This window comes from Musca autumnalis, unplaced genomic scaffold (assembly GCF_047663935.1).
Source record: "Musca autumnalis isolate F117 unplaced genomic scaffold, ASM4766393v1 scaffold_102, whole genome shotgun sequence".
Lineage (NCBI taxonomy): Eukaryota > Metazoa > Arthropoda > Insecta > Diptera > Muscidae > Musca > Musca autumnalis.
The window spans coordinates 111,224-138,626 of NW_027411648.1; the positions used below are offsets into that span (position 1 = coordinate 111,224).

The 27,403-nt window shown below is 40.7% G+C and overlaps 1 protein-coding gene across 2 annotated transcripts; it reads left to right on the forward strand.

Annotated features, from left to right (window-relative positions):
• Positions 1-16,130: 16,130 nt before the first annotated feature.
• LOC141391789 (uncharacterized) lies at positions 16,131-26,960 on the forward strand. Of its 2 annotated transcripts, XM_073964484.1 has the most exons (3): positions 17,941-18,341; positions 18,407-19,566; positions 25,793-26,960. In XM_073964484.1, the coding sequence occupies exon 3, from the start codon at positions 25,869-25,871 to the stop codon at positions 26,688-26,690; it is 822 nt and encodes a 273-aa protein (XP_073820585.1). In that variant the 5' UTR covers positions 17,941-18,341; positions 18,407-19,566; positions 25,793-25,868; the 3' UTR covers positions 26,691-26,960. The 2 variants fall into 2 exon arrangements, with proteins under 2 accessions (XP_073820584.1, XP_073820585.1); XM_073964483.1 differs by lacking the exons at positions 17,941-18,341; positions 18,407-19,566 and adding an exon at positions 16,131-16,597.
• Positions 26,961-27,403: the final 443 nt, after the last annotated feature.

A 27,403-nucleotide genomic window follows, 5' to 3' on the forward strand; every position in this document is an offset into this window, starting at 1 on the left:
CGGAGATGACTTTCCCAATACAAAAGTTCACCGGGCATGACTTTTCCCATACAAAAGTTCACCGGAGATGACTTTCCCAATACAAAAGTTCACCGGAGATGACTTTTCCCATACAAAAGTTCACCGGAGATGACTTTCCCAATACAAAAGTTCACCGGAGATGACTTTTCCCATACAAAAGTTCAGCGGAGATGACTTTTCCCATACAAAAGTTCACCGGAGATGACTTTCCCAATACAAAAGTTCACCGGAGATGACTTTTCCCATACAAAAGTTCACCGGGCATGACTTTTTCCATACAAAAGTTCACCGGAGATGACTTTCCCAATACAAAAGTTCACCGGAGATGACTTTTCCCATACAAAAGTTCACCGGAGATGACTTTCCCAATACAAAAGTTCACCGGAGATGACTTTTCCCATACAAAAGTTCACCGGAGATGACTTTCCCAAAACAAAAGTTCACCGGAGATGACTTTCCCAATACAAAAGTTCACCGGAGATGACTTTCCCAATACAAAAGTTCACCGGAGATGACTTTCCCAATACAAAAGTTCACCGGAGATGACTTTCCCAATACAAAAGTTCACCGGAGATGACTTTCCCAATACAAAAGTTCACCGGAGATGACTTTCCCAATATAAAAGTTCACCGGGCATGACTTTCCCAATACAAAAGTTCACCGGGCATGACTTTCCCAATACAAAAGTTCACCGGAGATGACTTTCCCATACAAAAGTTCACCGGAGATGACTTTTCCCATACAAAAGTTCACCGGAGATGACTTTCCCATACAAAAGTTCACCGGAGATGACTTTCCCAAAACAAAAGTTCACCGGAGATGACTTTCCCAATACAAAAGTTCACCGGAGATGACTTTTCCCATACAAAAGTTCACCGGAGATGACTTTCCCAATACAAAAGTTCACCGGAGATGACTTTTCCCATACAAAAGTTCACCGGAGATGACTTTCCCAATACAAAAGTTCACCGGAGATGACTTTTCCCATACAAAAGTTCACCGGAGATGACTTTCCCAATACAAAAGTTCACCGGAGATAACTTTTTCCATACAAAAGTTCACCGGAGATGACTTTTCCCATACAAAAGTTCACCGGAGATGACTTTCCCAATACAAAAGTTCACCGGAGATGACTTTCCCAATACAAAAGTTCACCGGAGATGACTTTTCCCATACAAAAGTTCACCGGAGATGACTTTCCCAATACAAAAGTTCACCGGAGATGACTTTTCCCATACAAAAGTTCACCGGAGATGACTTTCCCAATACAAAAGTTCACCGGAGATGACTTTCCCAATATAAAAGTTCACCGGGCATGACTTTCCCAATACAAAAGTTCACCGGGCATGACTTTCCCAATACAAAAGTTCACCGGAGATGACTTTTCCCATACAAAAGTTCACCGGAGATGACTTTCCCAATACAAAAGTTCACCGGGCATGACTTTCCCAAAACAAAAGTTCACCGGGCATGACTTTCCCAATACAAAAGTTCACCGGAGATGACTTTTCCCATACAAAAGTTCACCGGAGATGACTTTCCCAATACAAAAGTTCACCGGAGATGACTTTTCCCATACAAAAGTTCACCGGAGATGACTTTCCCAATACAAAAGTTCACCGGAGATGACTTTCCCAATACAAAAGTTCACCGGAGATGACTTTCCCAATACAAAAGTTCACCGGAGATGACTTTCCCAATACAAAAGTTCACCGGGCATGACTTTCCCAAAACAAAAGTTCACCGGAGATGACTTTCCCAATACAAAAGTTCACCGGAGATGACTTTTCCCATACAAAAGTTCACCGGAGATGACTTTCCCAATACAAAAGTTCACCGGAGATGACTTTTCCCATACAAAAGTTCACCGGAGATGACTTTCCCAATACAAAAGTTCACCGGAGATGACTTTTCCCATACAAAAGTTCACCGGAGATTGACTTTCCCAATACAAAAGTTCACCGGAGATGACTTTTCCCATACAAAAGTTCACCGGAGATGACTTTTCCCATACAAAAGTTCACCGGAGATGACTTTTCCCATACAAAAGTTCACCGGAGATGACTTTCCCAATACAAAAGTTCACCGGAGATGACTTTTGCCATACAAAAGTTCACCGGAGATGACTTTCCCAATACAAAAGTTCACCGGAGATGACTTTTCCCATACAAAAGTTCACCGGAGATGACTTTCCCAATACAAAAGTTCACCGGAGATGACTTTCCCAATATAAAAGTTCACCGGGCATGACTTTCCCAATACAAAAGTTCACCGGGCATGACTTTCCCAATACAAAAGTTCACCGGAGATGACTTTTCCCATACAAAAGTTCACCGGAGATGACTTTCCCAATACAAAAGTTCACCGGGCATGACTTTCCCAAAACAAAAGTTCACCGGGCATGACATTCCCAATACAAAAGTTCACCGGAGATGACTTTCCCAATACAAAAGTTCACCGGAGATGACTTTTTCCCATACAAAAGTTCACCGGAGATGACTTTCCCAATACAAAAGTTCACCGGAGATGACTTTCCCAAAACAAAAGTTCACCGGGCATGACTTTCCCAATACAAAAGTTCACCGGAGATGACTTTACCAATACAAAAGTTCACCGGAGATGACTTTTCCCATACAAAAGTTCACCGGAGATGACTTTCCCAATACAGTTCACCGGAGATGACTTTCCCAATACAAAAGTTCACCGGGCATGACTTTCCCAATACAAAAGTTCACCGGAGATGACTTTCCCAATACAAAAGTTCACCGGGCATGACTTTCCCAAAACAAAAGTTCACCGGAGATGCCTTTCCCAATACAAAAGTTCACCGGAGATGACTTTTCCCATACAAAAGTTCACCGGAGATGACTTTCCCAATACAAAAGTTCACCGGAGATGACATTTCCCATACAAAAGTTCACCGGAGATGACTTTTCCCATACAAAAGTTTACCGGAGATGACTTTCCCAATACAAAAGTTCACCGGAGATGACTTTTCCCATACAAAAGTTCACCGGAGATGACTTTCCCAATACAAAAGTTCACCGGAGATGACTTTTCCCATACAAAAGTTCACCGGAGATGACTTTCCCAATACAAAAGTTCACCGGAGATGACTTTTCCCATACAAAAGTTCACCGGAGATGACTTTCCCAATACAAAAGTTCACCGGAGATGACTTTTCCCATACAAAAGTTCACCGGAGATGACTTTTCCCATACAAAAGTTCACCGGAGATGACTTTTCCCATACAAAAGTTCACCGGAGATGACTTTCCCAATACAAAAGTTCACCGGAGATGACTTTTGCCATACAAAAGTTCACCGGAGATGACTTTCCCAATACAAAAGTTCACCGGAGATGACTTTCCCAATACAAAAGTTCACCGGGCATGACTTTCCCAATACAAAAGTTCACCGGAGATGACTTTTCCCATACAAAAGTTCACCGGAGATGACTTTCCCAATACAAAAGTTCACCGGGCATGACTTTCCCAAAACAAAAGTTCACCGGGCATGACTTTCCCAATACAAAAGTTCACCGGAGATGACTTTTCCCATACAAAAGTTCACCGGAGATGACTTTCCCAATACAAAAGTTCACCGGAGATGACTTTTCCCATACAAAAGTTCACCGGAGTTACTTTCCCAATACAAAAGTTCACCGGAGATGACTTTCCCAATACAAAAGTTCACCGGAGATGACTTTCCCAATACAAAAGTTCACCGGGCATGACTTTCCCAAAACAAAAGTTCACCGGGCATGACTTTCCCAATACAAAAGTTCACCGGAGATGACTTTTCCCATACAAAAGTTCACCGGAGATGACTTTCCCAATACAAAAATTCACCGGAGATGACTTTCCCAATACAAAAGTTCACCGGGCATGACTTTCCCAAAACAAAAGTTCACCGGGCATGACTTTCCCAATACAAAAGTTCACCGGAGATGACTTTTCCCATACAAAAGTTCACCGGAGATGACTTTCCCAATACAAAAGTTCACCGGAGATGACTTTTCCCATACAAAAGTTCACCGGAGATGACTTTTCCCATACAAAAGTTCACCGGAGATGACTTTCCCAATACAAAAGTTCACCGGAGATGACTTTCCCAATACAAAAGTTCACCGGAGATGACTTTCCCAATACAAAAGTTCACCGGAGATGACTTTTCCCATACAAAAGATCACCGGAGATGACTTTCCCAATACAAAAGTTCACCGGAGATGACTTTCCCAATACAAAAGTTCACCGGAGATGACTTTCCCAATACAAAAGTTCACCGGAGATGACTTTTCCCATACAAAAGTTCACCGGAGATGACTTTCCCAATACAAAAGTTCACCGTAGATGACTTTTCCCATACAAAAGTTCACCGGAGATGACTTTTCCCATACAAAAGTTCACCGGAGATGACTTTTCCCATACAAAAGTTCACCGGAGATGACTTTCCCAATACAAAAGTTCACCGGGCATGACTTTCCCAATACAAATGTTCACCGGAGATGACTTTTCCCATACAAAAGTTCACCGGAGATGACTTTCCCAATACAAAAGTTCACCGGAGATGACTTTTCCCATACAAAAGTTCACCGGAGATGACTTTCCCAATACAAAAGTTCACCGGAGATGACTTTTCCCATACAAAAGTTCACCGGAGATGACTTTCCCAATACAAAAGTTCACCGGAGATGACTTTTCCCATACTAAAGTTCACCGGAGATGACTTTCCCAATACAAAAGTTCACCGGAGATGACTTTCCCAATACAAAAGTTCACCGGAGATGACTTTTCCCATACAAAAGTTCACCGGAGATGACTTTCCCAATACAAAAGTTCACCGGAGATGACTTTTCCCATACAAAAGTTCACCGGAGATGACTTTCCCAATACAAAAGTTCACCGGAGATGACTTTCCCAATATAAAAGTTCACCGGGCATGACTTTCCCAATACAAAAGTTCACCGGGCACGACTTTCCCAATACAAAAGTTCACCGGAGATGACTTTCCCAATACAAAAGTTCACCGGGCATGACTTTCCCAAAACAAAAGTTCACCGGGCATGACTTTCCCAATACAAAAGTTCACCGGAGATGACTTTTCCCATACAAAAGTTCACCGGAGATGACTTTCCCAATACAAAAGTTCACCGGAGATGACTTTCCCAATACAAAAGTTCACCGGGCATGACTTTCCCAAAACAAAAGTTCACCGGGCATGACTTTCCCAATACAAAAGTTCACCGGAGATGACTTTCCCAATACAAAAGTTCACCGGAGATGACTTTCCCAATACAAAAGTTCACCGGAGATGACTTTCCCAATACAAAAGTTCACCGGGCATGACTTTCCCAATACAAAAGTTCACCGGAGATGACTTTCCCAATACAAAAGTTCACCGGGCATGACTTTCCCAAAACAAAAGTTCACCAGAGATGACTTTCCCAATACAAAAGTTCACCGGAGATGACTTTTCCCATACAAAAGTTCACCGGAGATGACTTTCCCAATACAAAAGTTCACCGGAGATGACTTTTCCCATACAAAAGTTCACCGGAGATGACTTTCCCAATACAAAAGTTCACCGGAGATGACTTTTCCCATACAAAAGTTCACCGGAGATGACTTTCCCAATACAAAAGTTCACCGGAGATGACTTTTCCCATACAAAAGTTCACCGGAGATGACTTTCCCAATACAAAAGTTCACCGGAGATTACTTTTCCCATACAAAAGTTCACCGGAGATGACTTTTCCCATACAAAAGTTCACCGGAGATGACTTTTCCCATACAAAAGTTCACCGGAGATGACTTTCCCAATACAAAAGTTCACCGGGCATGACTTTCCCAATACAAAAGTTCACCGGAGATGACTTTCCCAATGCAAAAGTTCACCGGAGATGACTTTTCCCATACAAAAGTTCACCGGAGATGACTTTCCCAATACAAAAGTTCACCGGAGATTACTTTTCCCATACAAAAGTTCACCGGAGATGACATTCCCAATACAAAAGTTCACCGGAGATGACTTTCCCAATATAAAAGTTCACCGGAGATGACTTTCCCAATACAAAAGTTCACCGGAGATTACTTTTCCCATACAAAAGTTCACCGGAGATGACATTCCCAATACAAAAGTTCACCGGAGATGACTTTCCCAATATAAAAGTTCACCGGGCATGACTTTCCCAATACAAAAGTTCACCGGACACGACTTTCCCAATACAAAAGTTCACCGGAGATGACTTTCCCAATACAAAAGTTCACCGGGCATGACTTTCCCAATATAAAAGTTCACCGGGCATGACTTTCCCAATACAAAAGTTCACCGGAGATGACTTTCCCAATATAAAAGTTCACCGGAGATGACTTTCCCAATACAAAAGTTCACCGGAGATGACTTTCCCAATACAAAAGTTCACCGGAGATGACTTTTCCCATACAAAAGTTCACCGGAGATGACTTTCCCAATACAAAAGTTCACCGGAGATGACTTTTCCCATACAAAAGTTCACCGGAGATGACTTTTCCCATACAAAAGTTCACCGGAGATGACTTTTCCCATACAAAAGTTCACCGGGCATGACTTTCCCAATACAAAAGTTCACCGGGCATGACTTTCCCAATACAAAAGTTCACCGGAGATGACTTTCCCAATACAAAAGTTCACCGGGCATGACTTTCCCAATACAAAAGTTCACCGGAGATGACTTTCCCAATATAAAAGTTCACCGGGCATGACTTTCCCAATACAAAAGTTCACCGGGCACGACTTTCCCAATACAAAAGTTCACCGGAGATGACTTTCCCAATATAAAAGTTCACCGGAGATGACTTTCCCAATACAAAAGTTCACCGGAGATGACTTTCCCAATACAAAAGTTCACCGGAGATGACTTTTCCCATACAAAAGTTCACCGGAGATGACTTTTCCCATACAAAAGTTCACCGGAGATGACTTTCCCAATACAAAAGTTCACCGGAGATGACTTTCCCAATACAAAAGTTCACCGGAGATGACTTTTCCCATACAAAAGTTCACCGGAGATGACTTTTCCCATACAAAAGTTCACCGGAGATGACTTTCCCATACAAAAGTTCACCGGAGATGACTTTCCCAATAAAAAAGTTCACCGGAGATGACTTTTCCCATACAAAAGTTCACCGGAGATGACTTTCCCAATACAAAAGTTCACCGGGCACGACTTTCCCAATACAAAAGTTCACCGGAGATGACTTTCCCAATACAAAAGTTCACCGGGCATGACTTTTCCCATACAAAAGTTCACCGGAGATGACTTTCCCAACACAAAAGTTCACCGGGCATGACTTTCCCAAAACAAAAGTTCACCGGAGATGACTTTCCCAATACAAAAGTTCACCGGAGATGACTTTTCCCATACAAAAGTTCACCGGAGATGACTTTCCCAATACAAAAGTTCACCGGAGATGACTTTTCCCATACAAAAGTTCACCGGAGATGACTTTCCCAATACAAAAGTTCACCGGAGATGACTTTTCCCATACAAAAGTTCACCGGAGATGACTTTTCCCATACAAAAGTTCACCGGAGATGACTTTCCCAATACAAAAGTTCACCGGAGATGACTTTCTCAATACAAAAGTTCACCGGAGATGACTTTTCTCATACAAAAGTTCACCGGAGATGACTTTCCCAATACAAAAGTTCACCGGAGATGACTTTTCCCATACAAAAGTTCACCGGAGATGACTTTCCCAATACAAAAGTTCACCGGAGATGACTTTCCCAATATAAAAGTTCACCGGGCATGACTTTCCCAATACAAAAGTTCACCGGGCATGACTTTCCCAATACAAAAGTTCACCGGAGATGACTTTTCCCATACAAAAGTTCACCGGAGATGACTTTTCCCATACAAAAGTTCACCGGAGATGACTTTCCCAATACAAAAGTTCACCGGAGATGACTTTCCCAATACAAAAGTTCACCGGAGATGACTTTTCCCATACAAAAGTTCACCGTAGATGACTTTTCCCATACAAAAGTTCACCGGAGATGACTTTCCCAATACAAAAGTTCACCGGAGATGACTTTCCCATACAAAAGTTCACCGGAGATGACTTTCCCAATAAAAAAGTTCACCGGAGATGACTTTTCCCATACAAAAGTTCACCGGAGATGACTTTCCCAATACAAAAGTTCACCGGGCACGACTTTCCCAATACAAAAGTTCACCGGAGATGACTTTCCCAATACAAAAGTTCACCGGGCATGACTTTTCCCATACAAAAGTTCACCGGAGATGACTTTCCCAACACAAAAGTTCACCGGGCATGACTTTCCCAAAACAAAAGTTCACCGGAGATGACTTTCCCAATACAAAAGTTCACCGGAGATGACTTTTCCCATACAAAAGTTCACCGGAGATGACTTTCCCAATACAAAAGTTCACCGGAGATGACTTTTCCCATACAAAAGTTCACCGGAGATGACTTTCCCAATACAAAAGTTCACCGGAGATGACTTTTCCCATACAAAAGTTCACCGGAGATGACTTTTCCCATACAAAAGTTCACCGGAGATGACTTTCCCAATACAAAAGTTCACCGGAGATGACTTTCTCAATACAAAAGTTCACCGGAGATGACTTTTCTCATACAAAAGTTCACCGGAGATGACTTTCCCAATACAAAAGTTCACCGGAGATGACTTTTCCCATACAAAAGTTCACCGGAGATGACTTTCCCAATACAAAAGTTCACCGGAGATGACTTTCCCAATATAAAAGTTCACCGGGCATGACTTTCCCAATACAAAAGTTCACCGGGCATGACTTTCCCAATACAAAAGTTCACCGGAGATGACTTTTCCCATACAAAAGTTCACCGGAGATGACTTTTCCCATACAAAAGTTCACCGGAGATGACTTTCCCAATACAAAAGTTCACCGGAGATGACTTTCCCAATACAAAAGTTCACCGGAGATGACTTTTCCCATACAAAAGTTCACCGTAGATGACTTTTCCCATACAAAAGTTCACCGGAGATGACTTTCCCAATACAAAAGTTCACCGGGCATGACTTTCCCAATACAAAAGTTCACCGGAGATGACTTTTCCCATACAAAAGTTCACCGGAGATGACTTTCCCAATACAAAAGTTCACCGGAGATGACTTTTCCCATACAAGAGTTCACCGGAGATGACTTTCCCAATACAAAAGTTCACCGGAGATGACTTTTCCCATACAGAAGTTCACCGGAGATGACTTTCCCAATACAAAAGTTCACCGGAGATGACTTTTCCCATACAAAAGTTCACCGGAGATGACTTTCCCAATACAAAAATTCACCGGAGATGACTTTCCCAATACAAAAGTTCACCGGAGATGATTTTTCCCATACAAAAGTTCACCGGAGATGACTTTCCCAATACAAAAGTTCACCGGAGATGACTTTTCCCATACAAAAGTTCACCGGAGATGACTTTCCCAATACAAAAGTTCACCGGAGATGACTTTCCCAATACAAAAGTTCACCGGGCATGACTTTCCCAATACAAAAGTTCACCGGAGATGACTTTTCCCATACAAAAGTTCACCGGAGATGACTTTCCCAATACAAAAGTTCACCGGAGATGACTTTCCCAATACAAAAGTTCACCGGAGATGACTTTTCCCAAACAAAAGTTCACCGGAGATGACTTTCCCAATACAAAAGTTCACCGGAGATGACTTTTCCCATACAAAAGTTCACCGGAGATGACTTTCCCAATACAAAAGTTCACCGGAGATGACTTTCCCAATACAAAAGTTCACCGGGCATGACTTTCCCAATACAAAAGTTCACCGGAGATGACTTTCCCAATATAAAAGTTCACCGGAGATGACTTTCCCAATACAAAAGTTCACCGGAGATGACTTTCCCAATACAAAAGTTCACCGGAGATGACTTTTCCCATACAAAAGTTCACCGGAGATGACTTTTCCCATACAAAAGTTCACCGGAGATGACTTTCCCATACAAAAGTTCACCGGAGATGACTTTCCCAATACAAAAGTTCACCGGAGATGACTTTTCCCATACAAAAGTTCACCGGAGATGACTTTCCCAATACAAAAGTTCACCGGAGATGACTTTCCCAATATAAAAGTTCACCGGGCATGACTTTCCCAATACAAAAGTTCACCGGGCATGACTTTCCCAATACAAAAGTTCACCGGAGATGACTTTTCCCATACAAAAGTTCACCGGAGATGACTTTTCCCATACAAAAGTTCACCGGAGATGACTTTTCCCATACAAAAGTTCACCGGAGATGACTTTCCCAATACAAAAGTTCACCGGGCATGACTTTCCCAAAACAAAAGTTCACCGGGCATAACTTTCCCAATACAAAAGTTCACCGGAGATGACTTTTCCCATACAAAAGTTCACCGGAGATGACTTTCCCAATACAAAAGTTCACCGGAGATGACTTTTCCCATACAAAAGTTCACCGGAGATGACTTTTCCCATACAAAAGTTCACCGGAGATGACTTTCCCAATACAAAAGTTCACCGGGCATGACTTTCCCAATACAAAAGTTCACCGGAGATGACTTTTCCCATACAAAAGTTCACCGGAGATGACTTTCCCAATACAAAAGTTCACCGGAGATGACTTTTCCCGTACAAAAGTTCACCGGAGATGACTTTCCCAATACAAAAGTTCACCGGAGATGACTTTTCCCATACAAAAGTTCACCGGAGATGACTTTCCCAATACAAAAGTTCACCGGAGATGACTTTTCCCATACAAAAGTTCACCGGAGATGACTTTCCCAATACAAAAGTTCACCGGAGATGACTTTCCCAATACAAAAGTTCACCGGGCATGACTTTCCCAATACAAAAGTTCACCGGAGATGACTTTTCCCATACAAAAGTTCACCGGAGATGACTTTCCCAATACAAAAGTTCACCGGAGATGACTTTCCCAATACAAAAGTTCACCGGAGATGACTTTTCCCATACAAAAGTTCACCGGAGATGACTTTCCCAATACAAAAGTTCACCGGAGATGACTTTTCCCATACAAAAGTTCACCGGAGATGACTTTCCCAATACAAAAGTTCACCGGAGATGACTTTCCCAATACAAAAGTTCACCGGGCATGACTTTCCCAATACAAAAGTTCACCGGAGATGACTTTCCCAATATAAAAGTTCACCGGAGATGACTTTCCCAATACAAAAGTTCACCGGAGATGACTTTCCCAATACAAAAGTTCACCGGAGATGACTTTTCCCATACAAAAGTTCACCGGAGATGACTTTTCCCATACAAAAGTTCACCGGAGATGACTTTCCTAATACAAAAGTTCACCGGAGATGACTTTCCCAATACAAAAGTTCACCGGAGATGACTTTTCCCATACAAAAGTTCACCGGAGATGACTTTCCCAATACAAAAGTTCACCGGAGATGACTTTCCCAATACAAAAGTTCACCGGGCATGACTTTCCCAATACAAAAGTTCACCGGGCATGACTTTCCCAATACAAAAGTTCACCGGGCATGACTTTCCCAATACAAAAGTTCACCGGAGATGACTTTCCCAATACAAAAGTTCACCGGAGATGACTTTTCCCATACAAAAGTTCACCGGAGATGACTTTCCCAATACAAAAGTTCACCGGAGATGACTTTTCCCATACAAAAGTTCACCGGAGATGACTTTCCCAATACAAAAGTTCACCGGAGATGACTTTCCCAATACAAAAGTTCACCGGGCACGACTTTCCCAATACAAAAGTTCACCGGAGATGACTTTTCCCATACAAAAGTTCACCGGAGACGACTTTTCCCATACAAAAGTTCACCGGGCATGACTTTCCCAATACAAAAGTTCACCGGGCACGACTTTCCCAATACAAAAGTTCACCGGAGATGACTTTCCCAATATAAAAGTTCACCGGAGATGCCTTTTCCCATACAAAAGTTCACCGGAGATGACTTTTCCCATACAAAAGTTCACCGGAGATGACTTTCCCAATACAAAAGTTCACCGGGCATGACTTTCCCAATACAAAAGTTCACCGGAGATGACTTTTCCCATACATAAGTTCACCGGAGATGACTTTCCCAATACAAAAGTTCACCGGAGATGACTTTTCCCATACAAAAGTTCACCGGAGATGACTTTCCCAATACAAAAGTTCACCGGAGATGACTTTTCCCATACAAAAGTTCACCGGAGATGACTTTCCCAATACAAAAGTTCACCGGAGATGACTTTTCCCATATAAAAGTTCACCGGAGATGACTTTCCCAATACAAAAGTTCACCGGAGATGACTTTCCCAATACAAAAGTTCACCGGGCATGACTTTCCCAATACAAAAGTTCACCGGAGATGACTTTTCCCATACAAAAGTTCACCGGAGATGACTTTCCCAATATAAAATTTCACCGGAGATGACTTTCCCAATACAAAAGTTCACCGGAGATGACTTTTCCCATACAAAAGTTCACCGGAAATGACTTTCCCAATACAAAAGTTCACCGGAGATGACTTTTCCCATACAAAAGTTCACCGGAGATGACTTTCCCAATACAAAAGTTCACCGGAGATGACTTTCCCAATACAAAAGATCACCGGGCATGACTTTTCCAATACAAAAGTTCACCGGAGATGACTTTCCCAATATAAAAGTTCACCGGAGATGACTTTCCCAATACAAAAGTTCACCGGAGATGACTTTCCCAATACAAAAGTTCACCGGAGATGACCTTTCCCATACAAAAGTTCACCGGAGATGACTTTTCCCATACAAAAGTTCACCGGAGATGACTTTCCCAATACAAAAGTTCACCGGAGATGACTTTCCCAATACAAAAGTTCACCGGAGATGACTTTTCCCATACAAAAGTTCACCGGAGATGACTTTCCCAATACAAAAGTTCACCGGAGATGACTTTCCCAATACAAAAGTTCACCGGGCATGACTTTCCCAATACAAAAGTTCACCGGGCATGACTTTCCCAATATAAAAGTTCACCGGGCATGACTTTCCCAATACAAAAGTTCACCGGAGATGACTTTCCCAATACAAAAGTTCACCGGAGATGACTTTTCCCATACAAAAGTTCACCGGAGATGACTTTCCCAATACAAAAGTTCACCGGAGATGACTTTTCCCATACAAAAGTTCACCGGAGATGACTTTCCCAATACAAAAGTTCACCGGAGATGACTTTCCCAATACAAAAGTTCACCGGGCACGACTTTCCCAATACAAAAGTTCACCGGAGATGACTTTTCCCATACAAAAGTTCACCGGAGATGACTTTTCCCATACAAAAGTTCACCGGGCATGACTTTACCAATACAAAAGTTCACCGGAGATGACTTTTCCCATACAAAAGTTCACCGGAGATGACTTTCCCAATACAAAAGTTCACCGGAGATGACTTTTCCCATACAAAAGTTCACCGGAGATGACTTTTCCCATACAAAAGTTCACCGGAGATGACTTTCCCAATACAAAAGTTCACCGGAGATGACTTTCCCAATACAAAAGTTCACCGGGCACGACTTTCCCAATACAAAAGTTCACCGGAGATGACTTTCCCAATACAAAAGTTCACCGGAGATGACTTTTCCCATACAAAAGTTCACCGAAGATGACTTTCTCATACAAAAGTTCACCGAAGATGACTTTCCCAATATAAAAGTTCACCGGGCATGACTTTCCCAATACAAAAGTTCACCGGAGATGACTTTTCCCATACAAAAGTTCACCGGGCATGACTTTCCCAATACAAAAGTTCACCGGGCATGACTTTCCCAATACAAAAGTTCACCGGAGATGACTTTCCCAATACAAAAGTTCACCGGAGATGACTTTCCCAATATAAAAGTTCACCGGGCATGACTTTCCCAATACAAAAGTTCACCGGGCACGACTTTCCCAATACAAAAGTTCACCGGAGATGACTTTCCCAATACAAAAGTTCACCGGGCATGACTTTCCCAATACAAAAGTTCACCGGAGATGACTTTTTCCATACAAAAGTTCACCGGAGATGACTTTCCCAATACAAAAGTTCACCGGAGATGACTTTTCCCATACAAAAGTTCACCGGAGATGACTTTCCCAATACAAAAGTTCACCGGAGATGACTTTCCCAATACAAAAGTTCACCGGAGATGACTTTCCCAATACAAAAGTTCACCGGAGATGACTTTCCCAATACAAAAGTTCACCGGGCATGACTTTCCCAATACAAAAGTTCACCGGAGATGACTTTCCCAATATAAAAGTTCACCGGAGATGACTTTCCCAATACAAAAGTTCACCGGAGATGACTTTCCCAATACAAAAGTTCACCGGAGATGACTTTTCCCATACAAAAGTTCACCGGAGATGACTTTTCCCATACAAAAGTTCACCGGAGATGACTTTCCCATACAAAAGTTCACCGGAGATGACTTTCCCAATACAAAAGTTCACCGGAGATGACTTTTCCCATACAAAAGTTCACCGGAGATGACTTTCCCAATACAAAAGTTCACCGGAGATGACTTTCCCAATATAAAAGTTCACCGGGCATGACTTTCCCAATACAAAAGTTCACCGGGCATGACTTTCCCAATACAAAAGTTCACCGGAGATGACTTTTCCCATACAAAAGTTCACCGGAGATGACTTTTCCCATACAAAAGTTCACCGGAGATGACTTTTCCCATACAAAAGTTCACCGGAGATGACTTTCCCAATACAAAAGTTCACCGGAGATGACTTTTCCCATACAAAAGTTCACCGGAGATGACTTTCCCAATACAAAAGTTCACCGGAGATGACTTTTCCCATACAAAAGTTCACCGGAGATGACTTTCCCAATACAAGAGTTCACCGGGCATGACTTTCCCAATACAAAAGTTCACCGGAGATGACTTTTCCCATACAAAAGTTCACCGGAGATGACTTTCCCAATACAAAAGTTCACCGGAGATGACTTTTCCCATACAAAAGTTCACCGGAGATGACTTTCCCAATACAAAAGTTCACCGGAGATGACTTTCCCAATACAAAAGTTCACCGGAGATGACTTTTCCCATACAAAAGTTCACCGGAGATGACTTTCCCAATACAAAAGTTCACCGGAGATGACTTTTCCCATACAAAAGTTCACCGGAGATGACTTTTCCCATACAAAAGTTCACCGGAGATGACTTTCCCAATACAAAAGTTCACCGGAGATGACTTTTCCCATACAAAAGTTCACCGGAGATGACTTTCCCAATACAAAAGTTCACCGGAGATGACTTTCCCAATACAAAAGTTCACCGGAGATGACTTTTCCCATACAAAAGTTCACCGGAGATGACTTTCCCAATACAAAAGTTCACCGGAGATGACTTTCCCAATACAAAAGTTCACCGGAGATGACTTTCCCAATACAAAAGTTCACCGGAGATGACTTTCCCAATACAAAAGTTCACCGGAGATGACTTTCCCATACAAAAGTTCACCGGAGATGACTTTCCCAATACAAAAGTTCACCGGAGATGACTTTTCCCATACAAAAGTTCACCGGAGATGACTTTCCCAATACGAAAGTTCACCGGAGATGACTTTTCCCATACAAAAGTTCACCGGAGATGACTTTCCCAATACAAAAGTTCACCGGAGATGACTTTTCCCATACAAAAGTTCACCGGAGATGACTTTCCCAATATAAAAGTTCACCGGGCATGACTTTCCCAATACAAAAGTTCACCGGGCACGACTTTCCCAATACAAAAGTTCACCGGAGATGACTTTCCCAATACAAAAGTTCACCGGGCATGACTTTCCCAATACAAAAGTTCACCGGAGATGACTTTTCCCATACAAAAGTTCACCGGGCATGACTTTCCCAATACAAAAGTTCACCGGGCATGACTTTTCCCATACAAAAGTTCACCGGAGATGACTTTCCCAATACAAAAGTTCACCGGAGATGACTTTTCCCATACAAAAGTTCACCGGAGATGACTTTCCCAATACAAAAGTTCACCGGAGATGGCTTTTCCCATACAAAAGTTCACCGGAGCTAGTTCAACAGCTAGTTTAAGATTACACATGAATTACTATTTTTAATTACTATCTAAGTACTTATTAACGATCTGGTAGACTTTTCTCAATAAAGCTTTTACTCAATTTAAAAGGCTACCATTTCACTTGCTGAATTCCATTCGTTTCTCTTAAGTTAAAAAGAAGAAAATGCCTACAATGGCTCTAGCATTACTTTCTTAACTTACTTGTACTTTAACCGCCTTACTAAGCAGAACACACACAATTACAAATAAAGAATTCCCTTGTGCTCAGCCGCATTACATTAGAAGAAATCTACCGTCTTATCATTCTCCGCAATTACAACCTGAGGGGGTTGACACCGCAGACATCGTTCTAACCCGCTAATACAGTCCACTACTGGTCAACACCTCCGGTCTTGTACATGGTCCACTCGAGCCGTGAAAGAAGTGAAGGAAGATTATTTTGAATTAGATCCGCCGCTAAATACATATTACCTTGGAAACTAATTCTCGTTTGACATGGATAAGAGGTATGTAAGATTTGTTAAACTGTGAGCAAATAGGGTTTTCTGTCTTTAATTTGTTGGTGGAGTTCAGTAGTTTGAATTTAAAATCTAAATTCAAACTCTTGTTTCAAGTAATCACGAAAGTCCAAGTCGTTAACAACAACCGCATTACAAATCTCTTCTTAAAGAGTACAGAGAAAAGAAATTTTCTACCCGCATATGTACATTGTACAAAAAATTTCTCGAAAAATAATAGAACTATTCTACCCGCTTACAACGCTACAAACATCCCGCAAAAAATAGAAGACATAGTCTATCCGCATATAACACTACATTATTTCACAAAAAAAAAAAAAAAAATTATCTGCATTACGACAAAGGTACAAAACAGCCATTAGAAGTTGTTGGTTTTGTCTTTTCTTAGCGCCATCGATAATTTCGCTACTCGTCAAATTAGGTGGTTTGATCTTTGATGTCCGTCTTGTAGGTCGTTGCCCTTTTATGCTGCAATTTTCTCTTCACCTACAACTGTCAACAAAAAGAAATCAAAGAATTACTCTTTGCTGTCATTAAACAACAACATTGACAATACAAAACCGAAATCAAGGAAAAGTAAAAAAAAACAGAGCTGCGATAATTAGCAACCACACTGTGGTCACAAAATCTCCGTAAATTTATAAAAACTTTCAATTTCTCTTTGGGTTTGTCCAATACTAATATGGGGAAAAATTAAAAATGTTAAATACTCTATTTTAACATTTTGCTCGCCATTGGTATTAGGACACTACAAAACGCGCCACATACTTAAATGCATTCTCTTTGTCTGTAAAGAACTCAGGAGTCGTCATCAACACCATCAACTGTTTATATTTGGCGTCATTACTTGGTTCATTTCAACAAAATCTACGCTCTTAACTATAGGCAACCGTCACAACAACACGTTGTCAGGCAGCCAAACCATCTCCACTCAACTTACATTACATTGCCTCCACATTACTGCCAACCATACTACATACCTACATACACACCCCACTTAGTCGACGCAACAACTAACATCAACAGAGCCATCTCTATACTTGATCTCTATGTTATTAACAGAACACTGCAAGCGCTGAGCTGCAGTTACGCACTTACCGCATTAACAGTCAACGACGACGTCGGCTGTTAGGCATCTTAAGCGGGATACACACGATCAGTTTTGACTGTCGATTTTTCGGAATTATCGATAACTGTCCAACCGTCCAGCAACCACAAAATATTTTGTGGTTGCCTGATGACTGACAAAAGTGAACGGCCACACTGGCAAGCAACCGATTATTTGAGCAAAACTGACAGTCAAAACTGATCGTGTGTACCCCACTTTACGCTCAATCGTCTCTTGTGTGGTTTATAAGTGTGTGTACCACAGACACCGACCACCCCACACCAAACAGAAGGTTGACAAGAGATTTAGAATAATAACAATAGAAGAAATGATCAACAAAAATCATTTCTAATTTACTGTGGTAGAGAACGCATCAAAATAAACAAATTGCGTACCGATAAGGAAATTTGCGGTCGTTAATATTTTGGTTAAAACTGTTTGGAAATAAATAAAAAAGTATAAAATCATACTGAGGAAAACGTACATAAATAATTGTGCTTTATTGGATGAAACTAACATGAGGAAACTAAACATACAAAAGGAATAAATTTTAAAGGTTTTTGGTCAAACTAAAAATATCAAAACAACGAAAACATCAGTGCTAAAAATTGCCAAACAAAAAAGGTAAATCGCTGAAAAATTTTATGTCAAAAAAAAATTTGCGAATATTAATATTGCTCTATACACAGAATACCGGTAAATTACAACAAAAACAAAAAGCAAACAAATTTTAATACGAAACAAAGTGGATGGAATTGTAATTTGGAAAAAGAAACCAAAAAGAAATATATGGAAAGAAGGAGGGTGTGTGAAATTGAAAGCTAAATTGGAAAAGAAAACAACGCAAAGAATTCAACAACAATAACAACAATATCAGCAACAGTGCCATACATCGGCCGGGCAGTTTTTTAACACAAAAAAGAATTTAAAGTTGCAACACTTTCAACGACACTAAACGCACGTTTACACCTTTCTGGTTTCAATTAATCTGGTAGGTTAAAATTCTCTATTCTATTGTCTATGCAGATAAATAAAGGTGATTAACACTGGCAAAAGATCTCATATAAACCCTGTTTCGACCGAAAATATTTTCGTGTGCAAAATTATATTTCATTTACATTTAACTGGATTTGGAAAATCTATTGGAAAAAAATATTCGTCAAATAGTGGGCTACAACGTATTTAATCATTATGTGTTAATGGTGTTTTTAACCAAATTAAGCCAGGTTTACATCTCGTTAAAAACAAAACCACAAATAGTGAAAATCTTTCTGCATTTTTACACGATACCAATTGGATACAATCTTTATTGCAACTCAGCCCCTGGTGCGAAGTGTAAAATTTTCAACGGGTTAATACCATTGTTTACAATTTACAAGGTTAATTATAATCAACCTATATTTACAAGTGCTGGAACACAGGTTTGTGCGAAATATTTGGAGATCATCTGTGGTTTTAACATTTGTCTGGGAGAAGATTAATACACCATTCCAATTCTTGGCTATACTTAATACCTCATTTTAAAAACAAAATACAAAACGTTGTTGATTGTTGTTGCTTTGTCGTCGATGTTGATATTGCTTTTTGTTGCAAAGTTTGACACACCTGGAGGAAAAACGAGTACAACAGGATTTGACATCTTAAGGGATATATCGGTACCTTAAGAGAGGAATAAGTATCTATGTAATATCTCTATAAAAAACAACTGCCTTAACAATTGTTTTGTTCTTTCCCTTCTAACGCGATCATCATTGAATTTGTTGCTGCAGTTATAAACAAATATTGGCAATCATCAGTTTTTGGAATATTGAAGAACACTTACACAAACATATCTACAAAGGAGCTAGTTGTAAGTACAACGATTTTTTTTCTGTCTTTCAAACCAAATTTCGCTTGTTACAGACGACGAGATAGCCCATAGTTGAGGTAATCTTGTTACTTTTGGTATTTGTTTCATCCAAATTTTCGACATTCTTAAAAATTCCCGTGGGAAAACCAATACAAATAGAAACACTTTTGAATATTCAAACAACATTAAAAGGTTACATAGCGCCTGGTGCAATATCGGATAATTTTCGATTTGCTCTACAGCTGACAAAATTACATTGTTTTCTAAATTGATGTACTCGACACTTTCGTAGCAAGTAGCCATTTCATTGATACTCAGGATCGCAAGTTGGATATCCCTTTGTGGGGTAAGCTTGGTTATTTGAAAAAAAAAAAAAAAAAACTTTCAGTTATTGTTTGAAATCTGAGTGACACCAAAAAATTATATTCTCGTTTTGCCACTTGTTATCAACCTTTGCCACTACACACACATCTTTTGTTGCAGAAGTTTGAGTTATTGGGAAAGTTTCAGCTGGTTTAGGTACTAATTAACACAAAAATTAATTTTTTCTGTTTGCTGCATTTAATCACTTTGACATTGTGCACACTTGATTTCAAATTGGATACTATAAAGTCTTTTCTGGATATTGAAAAACCCGTACAGCCAAATCTCTTAAAGCTATTTCCAAATACCATACTTCGGTTTTACAAGGTTTGTTTTTTTTTTTTTTTTAACTTGTCTTATTGACCGTTAATCGTTTCCAACCTCACATACTCTGGATATTTCATCTAGTCAATTAAATTGAAGAAATATTTTTAGAAGGATTTAGAGGTATACTTTTTTGTTACTACTTGAATTTGGGATTTCATTCAAACTAAAATATTTGCATTAATATTTGTTTCGAATATTAATAAAGGCCCATTCTGTGAAAATTAAAACAGCTTACTAACGGTTCAAGAAAGTAAAAGTTAGTTATTGATAAAAAACCTATAACTAATTAAACAAAATGTCGACTAGTAATGATAATAGTGGCGACAAGGCCCCTCAGAAATTTATTTTCTTTTCCGACCAAGTGGAAACGTTCTGCGCCAATTTTAAACAAACCCCTGTCGAGGAACATACTTCCTCTAGCCTGCAGGTCGAATTAGATGACCTTGAAAGGCGGTGGCGCCAACTTGTACAAGTGTACGAAAATGAAATGACTTCTGAGACTTCCACCTTAGCAGAAAATACGAGAGAGTCCATTCATTCAAAGTTTGCCAAGTCCTGTAAAGCCTACAAGGAGTGCAAGGCTTCGATTCTTGACCTCCTCCAAATTGAAAACCAAAAGCTTGCGTCCGACTCCAGAGTCACTGTTGACAGGGTCGTTTCTAATGATACCAGTTACGCTCTTAAATTACCGCCATGTGATACTGAACTGTTCAGCGGAGGTTACGATAAGTGGCCTAGTTTCCGCGACATGTTTTCAGCTATCTACATTAAACACCCCAAGTTATCTCCCGCTCAAAAACTGTTTCACTTGCGAGCCAAAACTCGGGGCGAAGCAAACCTTATTGTTAAACGATTTTCTTTAACTGATGACAATTTCCAATTAGCCTGGGATGCCTTCCGCCAGCGCTACGAAAATAAACGTATTCTAATAAACCATCAGTTGAGGAAAATTTTTGAGATCGACAGTGTTTCCTCCGAAAAGGGTAAAACGTTGCGCACTTTACAGTACACTGTGAATAATTGCCTTTCTGTCCTTAGGACATACAATATCTCTGTCATCTCGTGGGATCCAATATTAGTATATTGGGTTTCCTCAAAATTACCCGAGGAAACATTGACAGCATGGGAAAATTCTTTATCAAACCATAAGGAAATGCCGTCTTGGCCCCAACTCGATGAATTTATTTCTAAACGTCTCAATATGATGGAATCAGTTTCAGATATGAAAAAACCATCCAATACAAAAGTTAATACGTACAGTACAGCTACTGATATTCCGCACAAAGCATGCAAAGCATGTCAAGACGATCACCCTTTAAGATCTTGCCCTAAATTTCGTTCTTGGACACTTCAAGAAAAAAGGAAGTTTGTGTCTGACAATAAAATCTGTTCCAATTGCTTGTCATATGGACACACTTCAAAGAAGTGTAAAAGTAAATACTTATGCCAAACATGCAAGCAGGCACATCACACCTTGTTACATTCGGACGGAGGTAATTCTCTCAATCGTTTGCAAGGTCCGAAATCTGCATCCGCTTCTTATCATCTTGAGACTTATGACGATGAGAAACCTTGCTCTTCTAACGTTGCGCTGGCCAATAACTCTTACATTCAGAATCATTTTTCCCAATCTGGCCAAAAAACTGTTTTGCCAACCGCCTTGGTGGATATAGAACACCAAGGTATCTGTTTCACTATCCGAGCATTTATAGACCAAGGATCTCAAGAATCGTTTGTCGCCAGCCGCATCATAAATCGTTTTGACATCCCGACGAAGAAATCTCACACAATGATTTCGGGTCTGGGTGGAACTCTTCTGGAAAATTCAACCAAGATTTGCGAATTGACATTAAAGTCTACGAAATCCAATTTCAAGGTAACCGCTTCCGCTATTGTGATCTCAAATTTGAATCACCTAATGCCCGCTTCCCCAACCGCAATTTGTGACTTCACAACCTTGAAATCCCTAGAGTTAGCTGACCCTAACTTCTTCAAACCCGCACCCATTGATCTGCTTATTGGTAGTGACATACTACCAGCAATTATAAAACCTGGACTTGAGAAGAATGTTTCCGGAAATCTGTTGGCCCAAAATACGGAATTCGGTTGGATTATTAGTGGCAAGCCCACATCACAATCTGTAGTTTCCTTTGCCTCTTGGACGGCAACTGTTGATCCACTGAACCATGAGTTACAAAAATTTTGGGAGTTAGAGAATGTCTGCAATGAAAAAACCATGTCGGCCGACGACATATGGTGTGAAGAGTTTTACAAAAGAACTGTAAACCGTAGGCCTGATGGTCGTTACGTTGTAAAACTTCCTTTTAAACAAAATCTTTCTCCTGATAAGTACCTTGGGCCTTCAAGACGTGCTGCTATGGGTCAATTCCTACGAATGGAAAAGACCCTAGAACGTAATTCCGACTTAGCAACTGAATATAACAAAGTTTTATCAGAATATGTATCGCTAGGTCACATGAAAGAAACTTCAAGTCTAGAAATTGTCGATAACAACCGCTTCCTTTCCTACTACCTGCCACATCATGCTGTGGTCAAACCAGAAAGAACGTCTACAAAAGTCAGAGTAGTTTTCAACGCTTCCAAGAGAACCGAAAGTGGTCTCTCGTTCAACGACATTCTCTACACTGGTCCTACTTTACAAAATGATTTAATGAATGTTGTTCTGAAGTGGCGATTGTTTAAATATGTCTTTAATGGCGACATACAGAAAATGTATCGCCAAATATTTGTACATGAGGACGACCAACAGTTCCAAAGAATTTTGTTTCGAACTTCTCCAACAGAGAAAGTTCATGATTACTGTTTGCAAACCGTTACCTTTGGGGTAAATTGTGCGCCATATTTGGCCATCAGAACATTACTTCAACTTAGTGAAGATAGTCAATTGTCACATCCAACCGCGTCTGACATACTGAAAAGCCAAATTTACGTTGATGACATCTTATCAGGTGCACATTCATTAACCGAAGCAAGATCTTATCTTCACGAATTAATGGACTTGCTTCATTCCGCGGGCTTTCCATTAAAGAAAATAACATCTAATCATCCGCAAATTCTGCAAAACTTGCCCCCCGAGGATCTTCTAAACGAAGAATTTCTCCACATTGAGGATGTTAGTGAGACAAAAACATTAGGCATTCAATGGAATGCAATGAAAGACTATTTCTTCTACAAAGTAACTCATATAGATGTACCAAATGTTTCCATAACAAAACGAAAAGTTTTGTCAATAGTTGCGAAGTTATTCGATCCTGCAGGGTGGTTAACTCCAATTATTGTAGTTGCTAAAATCTTGATGCAACAATTGTGGATGGATGGAACTAATTGGGATGAGGAAATTAAACCGCATTCCTTTGAAAGGTGGAACTCTTTTTTACTGAATTTTTCTGATATACAAAATATAAAGATTCCTCGTTGGATTTACTATTCTCCCGAAAGTACTACTCAAATACATGGATTCTGTGATGCTTCGGAGAAAGCATATTGCGCATGTCTGTACATCCGTTCCACTAATGCACAAAATGTTACACATACAAATCTGCTTGTTTCCAAGAGCAAAGTAGCTCCTCTCAAAACTGTTAGCCTGCCCAGACTTGAATTGTGTGGAGCAGCAATGTTGTCAAAAATGATCAAAAATGTTTGTGAAAATCTAAATGTTGCGAATCATGAAATATATTTATGGACTGATTCCACTATTACACTGGCATGGATCAGTAAACCTCCTTATCACTGGAAGACATTTGTCGCCAATAAAGTTTCGGAAATTCTAGGCAACGTCGGCAATGCTAATTGGATACACGTCTCATCTGCTGATAATCCAGCGGATCTGGGTACTCGTGGATGTACCGCCGCCGAACTTAAATCCAGTGACTTGTGGTGGCATGGACCAAAATGGTTGTCCAAAACTGCTAACCATTGGCCAAAGCCAGCAGTTTCAAGAGAAGTTGCACCTGAGAAAAAAGTAATTGCTCTTCATGCAGTTATTGTCGGAGACAGTCTCCTAGAAAATTGCTCTTCCTGGAATCGAGCCTTACGAGTATTCGCGTAGGCATTCCGATTCATAAACGGGTGTAAAAAGCATAGAGTACCCGGCCTGCGAAAAAAGGTTTTACTTGCCCACGAAATATCATTTGTAAAATACAAATTCATAAGGTTGGCCCAAATGTCTCACTATGCTTGGGAATATCAAGCCTTGGAATCACATCAACCGATTCCAACCAAGAGTCGACTGCTCACGTTGAACCCATTTCTAGATGAAAACAAAATCATCCGAGCAGACGGCCGCCTCGCCAATACTGACGCAAGTTACAATGAACGTCATCCGATAATTTTACCGGAAAGATCACTATTTTGCAAACTCTTCATTGACTTTATACACCAACTACTTTTACACGCAGAGCATCAAGTTATGCTAAGAGCAATACGTCAAGAATTTTTCGTAATACGACTAAAAAGTGCCGTTCGTCTTTGCATCCGCAAATGCCATAAATGTACAATTTATAAACACCGCACGCAACATCAAATAATGTCTGCATTACCGCCTGAACGATGCACATTCTCTTTACCCTTTACGAATACTGGTCTTGACTTCGCTGGTCCCTTTGACCTTAAAACTTCTCGCCTTCGCAATGCAAAGCTTCATAAAGGGTACGCAGCAATTTTTGTTTGCCTTTCTACTCGTGCTATCCACTTGGAAGTTTGCTCTGAATTGACTTTTGAAGCATTTCTCGCAACATTCAGTAGATTTGTTGGACGAAGAGGCCTTCCAAACCAAGTCTTTTCAGACAATGGCACCAATTTTGTTGGAGCCAGCCGCACTCTGTCTCAGGACTACAAAAAGTTCCTACAATCCGCTGAGCAAAGCATAGTATCCAAGTACAATTTACACGGTTTCACTTGGCATTTCATACCGCCCCATGCTCCACATATGGGTGGCCTCTGGGAGGCAGCCGTTAAGAGCATGAAATCCCATTTGAAGAAAGTTGCTGGTAATACGAAATACACCTATGAAGAGTTTTCGACACTACTGGTTAGAATCGAAAGCATTCTAAATTCCCGGCCTCTATCTCCTCTTACTGAAGATCCTAAGGAAATTGTTCCGCTTACTCCTGGTCACCTGCTACGCGGAGCACCTCTTGTCGCAATTCCTGAGCAATTCTCAGACAACTTGTCTCTCATGAATAGGTGGAAAAGACTAAAAACTATACAGCTTCATTTCGCCAAGCGCTGGAAAAGCGAATATATTACAGAACTGCAAAGAAGATATAAATGGAAACGAGTTCAGCGAGACTTGGCAAAAGACGATTTTGTTGTCATCAAAGATGATAACCTTCCGCCAACAGAATGGCGACTTGGACGAGTACTGAAAGTGTTTACGGGTAAAGATTCCAAAATTCGCGTTGCAGAAATTCGAACGCAAAATGGAGTCATTGTTCGCCCTCTAGTAAAGCTCTGTATCCTTCCCAACTGTTAGTTCTCCGCCCTTTGCTCACATTTAACATACTCTTACTTTTAGCAATACTTCTAGCTTGCCCAAGTGCCGCATATGCCAAGAAAGGCATTTTTTAAAATCATGTCCCACATTTTCCAAAATGGCCGTTTCAAAAAGACGAACCGAAGCACAGCAGAAAGGATTCTGCTTTAATTGTTTGTGCACGGCACACACTCGTGAATGGTGCCCCAGCCGCAAAACCTGTATGGTTTGCCACAAAAACCACCACACGATGCTTCATATGGATGCTAACAAAACCCGTCGTTCTTCTGAGAAATCCTCCAACTCCAGACGCTCATCATCACCTAGTGCTAGCTCTACACCGTCATCTAACAAACATCAGCAAAATCGCAATAAACCAAAGAAAAACAAATCAGATCAGAGGTCGTCTAATTCGCCCGCTCCACAACGCCACCGATCCAACGTCAGTGAACGTTTGAGCTGTCGTGCAAAGTGCCACATCTTCGTGCCAACTGCACTTGCGAAAGTGGTTACAACTGAAGGGTGCGATAAAATTCGGTTGCTGATGAACTCAGGTGCTGCACAAACCTTGCTTTCCACAAACCTAGTTGAGCGAATCCATCTTCCAATAACGCAAAGAGCAGGCAAGACGTTCGCCACCCTCAATTTGCTGTCTTTTCATGACCACACGGTGAAAATCCAAATAACTGGAGAAGTTCGACCACAACTCAACACATCCTTTGCCGAGTCCACCAATGAAAAACGTCTGCAATCCGTATACAACCACCTGACCGATTTAGCAGACCCCCACTTCTACAATCCCATAAATATTGAGATATTATTAGCCAACGACAACATTCCTAAAATACTGCGAGCCGGTTTGATTCAAACTGGATCTAATATGCCAATCGCTCAAAGCACAGTGTTCGGCTGGATGATCTCAGGGGCCTGTGAATATTAAGTTGCGCCAACGCAAGGGAGGGCGCCATGTTGAAGCGAGTTCAACAGCTAGTTTAAGATTACACATGAATTACTATTTTTAATTACTATCTAAGTACTTATTAACGATCTGGTAGCCTTTTCTCAATAAAGCTTTTACTCAATTTAAAAGGCTACCATTTCACTTGCTGAATTCCATTCGTTTCTCTTAAGTTAAAAAGAAGAAAATGCCTACAATGGCTCTAGCATTACTTTCTTAACTTACTTGTACTTTAACCGCCTTACTAAGCAGAACACACACAATTACAATTAGAAGAAATCTACCGTCTTATCATTCTCCGCAATTACAACCTGAGGGGGTTGACACCGCAGACATCGTTCTAACCCGCTAATACAGTCCACTACTGGTCAACACCTCCGGTCTTGTACAGACTTTCCCAATACAAAAGTTCACCGGAGATGACTTTCCCAATACAAAAGTTCACCGGAGATGACTTTTCCCATACAAAAGTTCACCGGAGATGACTTTCCCAATACAAAAGTTCACCGGAGATGACTTTTCCCATACAAAAGTTCACCGGAGATGACTTTCCCAATACAAAAGTTCACCGGAGATGACTTTTCCCATACAAAAGTTCACCGGAGATGACTTTCCCAATACAAAAGTTCACCGGGCATGACTTTCCCAATACAAAAGTTCACCGGAGATGACTTTTCCCATACAAAAGTTCACCG